This window comes from Vigna radiata, chromosome 7, assembly GCF_000741045.1.
Source record: "Vigna radiata var. radiata cultivar VC1973A chromosome 7, Vradiata_ver6, whole genome shotgun sequence".
NCBI classification, from domain to species: domain Eukaryota; kingdom Viridiplantae; phylum Streptophyta; class Magnoliopsida; order Fabales; family Fabaceae; genus Vigna; species Vigna radiata.
In genome coordinates, this window is record NC_028357.1 from 26795285 (window position 1) to 26796960 (window position 1676).

General features: G+C 34.7%; 1 protein-coding gene across 6 annotated transcripts in view; it reads right to left on the reverse strand.

The window, feature by feature from the left end:
* Positions 1-9: 9 nt before the first annotated feature.
* LOC111242049 overlaps positions 10-1676 on the reverse strand; it is a 12292-nt gene continuing 10625 nt past the window's right edge. For 2 of the 6 annotated variants that reach the window (XR_002668549.1, XM_022783312.1), the window contains exon 3: positions 10-877. Coding sequence is in view for 5 of the 6 variants with exons in the window: in XM_022783312.1 (XP_022639033.1) it covers positions 836-877 (42 nt within the window). In the remaining variant the exon portion in view is untranslated. The other 4 variants (XM_022783314.1, XM_022783313.1, XM_022783311.1 and 1 more) reach the window with 4 other exon arrangements.

Sequence of the window (1676 nt, forward strand, 5' to 3'; positions counted from 1 at the left end):
AAAAAGAAAAGGACGAAAAATTCTATTTGTAGTAGTGATTTCCTCATGACAATTAATTGAAAACTTCAATGCTGCTCTGTGACGGGCTATTCTCCTTCCCAGTGATATGCCTTCAATAGGCAACTTTTTCTCAATGTCAGAGATCAACTCCCAATGACATCTAGCAGAACTTAAAATCGGTTTATTATAAGACATTTTAGAAATGANGTTTTTCCATGTGCAGCTAGTAGAATATCCAAATAACAGCAAGATATTCTCATAAGCATTGACGTAATGTATCCATTGACCTATAACTCCAACTAATCTATATAATGACAACCTAGGAGTTACAGTCACATGGCCAATTCTGCTGGCAGCTATTCTCCATAATTCTCCAGCACTTCTAGATTGATTGTACTTATTAGATAGCAACTTGTGAAAAAGTAGACATGCAGAAATGCCATCTGGAGATAATGAAAAAGCCAGTTCTGGNATACAGAGAGTGCAATTTATCAGCTTAAGATCTCTGAATTTAATATAAATTTGTACATCGGAAGAAACCAAAGCATGGTCTGTGGAGTTTTTTCCAACTAATCTGACCCTGAATCCATCACCTTTTAATATAACAGTGTTCTCTTTCACTGGAGTAAAAATTGTACGGACAAAACCTGTAAGNAGGAATTTTTTATCCACACATTTAGGTCTTGCATTAAACTCACTTATTTCCCCAAAACACGTAAACTCATCATTTAAGATTGGCAATTGAACCTCCACNTGAATGCGATGTGCCACTAGATGACAGTTTTTCAAAATAATATTCCAAAAAGATATTGTTAAATTTTTTTTCTCAGATACATCAAAATAAGATTCTCTCCAAAATGTGATGCAATGAACAGCCCTACAATGCAAAAGGTAACCAGTAACAGTTATCACCATAATGTCATTATATTGAACAAAATAAATCTGCCTGGGAAAGCAATAAACAATAATCAGCGGCTTAGGCATGTGTCTCTCTTAAGAATCAGAATATATATCAATCACAAAGTACCTTTCCTCGTTTTCAACAAATCTACCAACTNATCCCTAAGCAATTTCCCTGTTCCAGTAGCATTCTCTCATTATAAAAGGTATAAATGGTTAAAAGTTCGAACATGTGATAGAGACAGTTACAATCTTCAACACTCAACAAAACCTAAGTAATTTCTGCATTTTTCTATTATTTTACTCATATATTGTACAATACCTTCCTACAAAAGACAAGGTTCACTAGTATAAAAATAAGTTGGGATGGGACCTCTTTGATTGATCTTGTAAAAAACAGTTCTTCAAAAGGGTGNTACAGTGTTTGTCAGTATGATAAAAAAAGGAACCTAAGAATAGAATGAGTACGAGCAAACGTGTGAAACTGTGTGTGTATACAATTTTTAATGATTAATACAAAGTACTATTTTTCTGCAATCCTATTCTTCTTCCCCGTGCACATGTGGTTTCTTTCCTAACAAATGGGTATCCAAAGCCTGCATCATCTGTTAACATGTGAGGTACGCTACAAGTGCATGTGCTTTAATCCTATTGTGGTTAAGGCGTGATTTAGTGTGTTCTTGGACTGTAGAACCTGCAGAATCTTGAAATAAGGAGAAATGGTTAGGTATACAATGTTGTTTCTTGCTCTTTACCAGTGTTTGATGGGAAAAGGT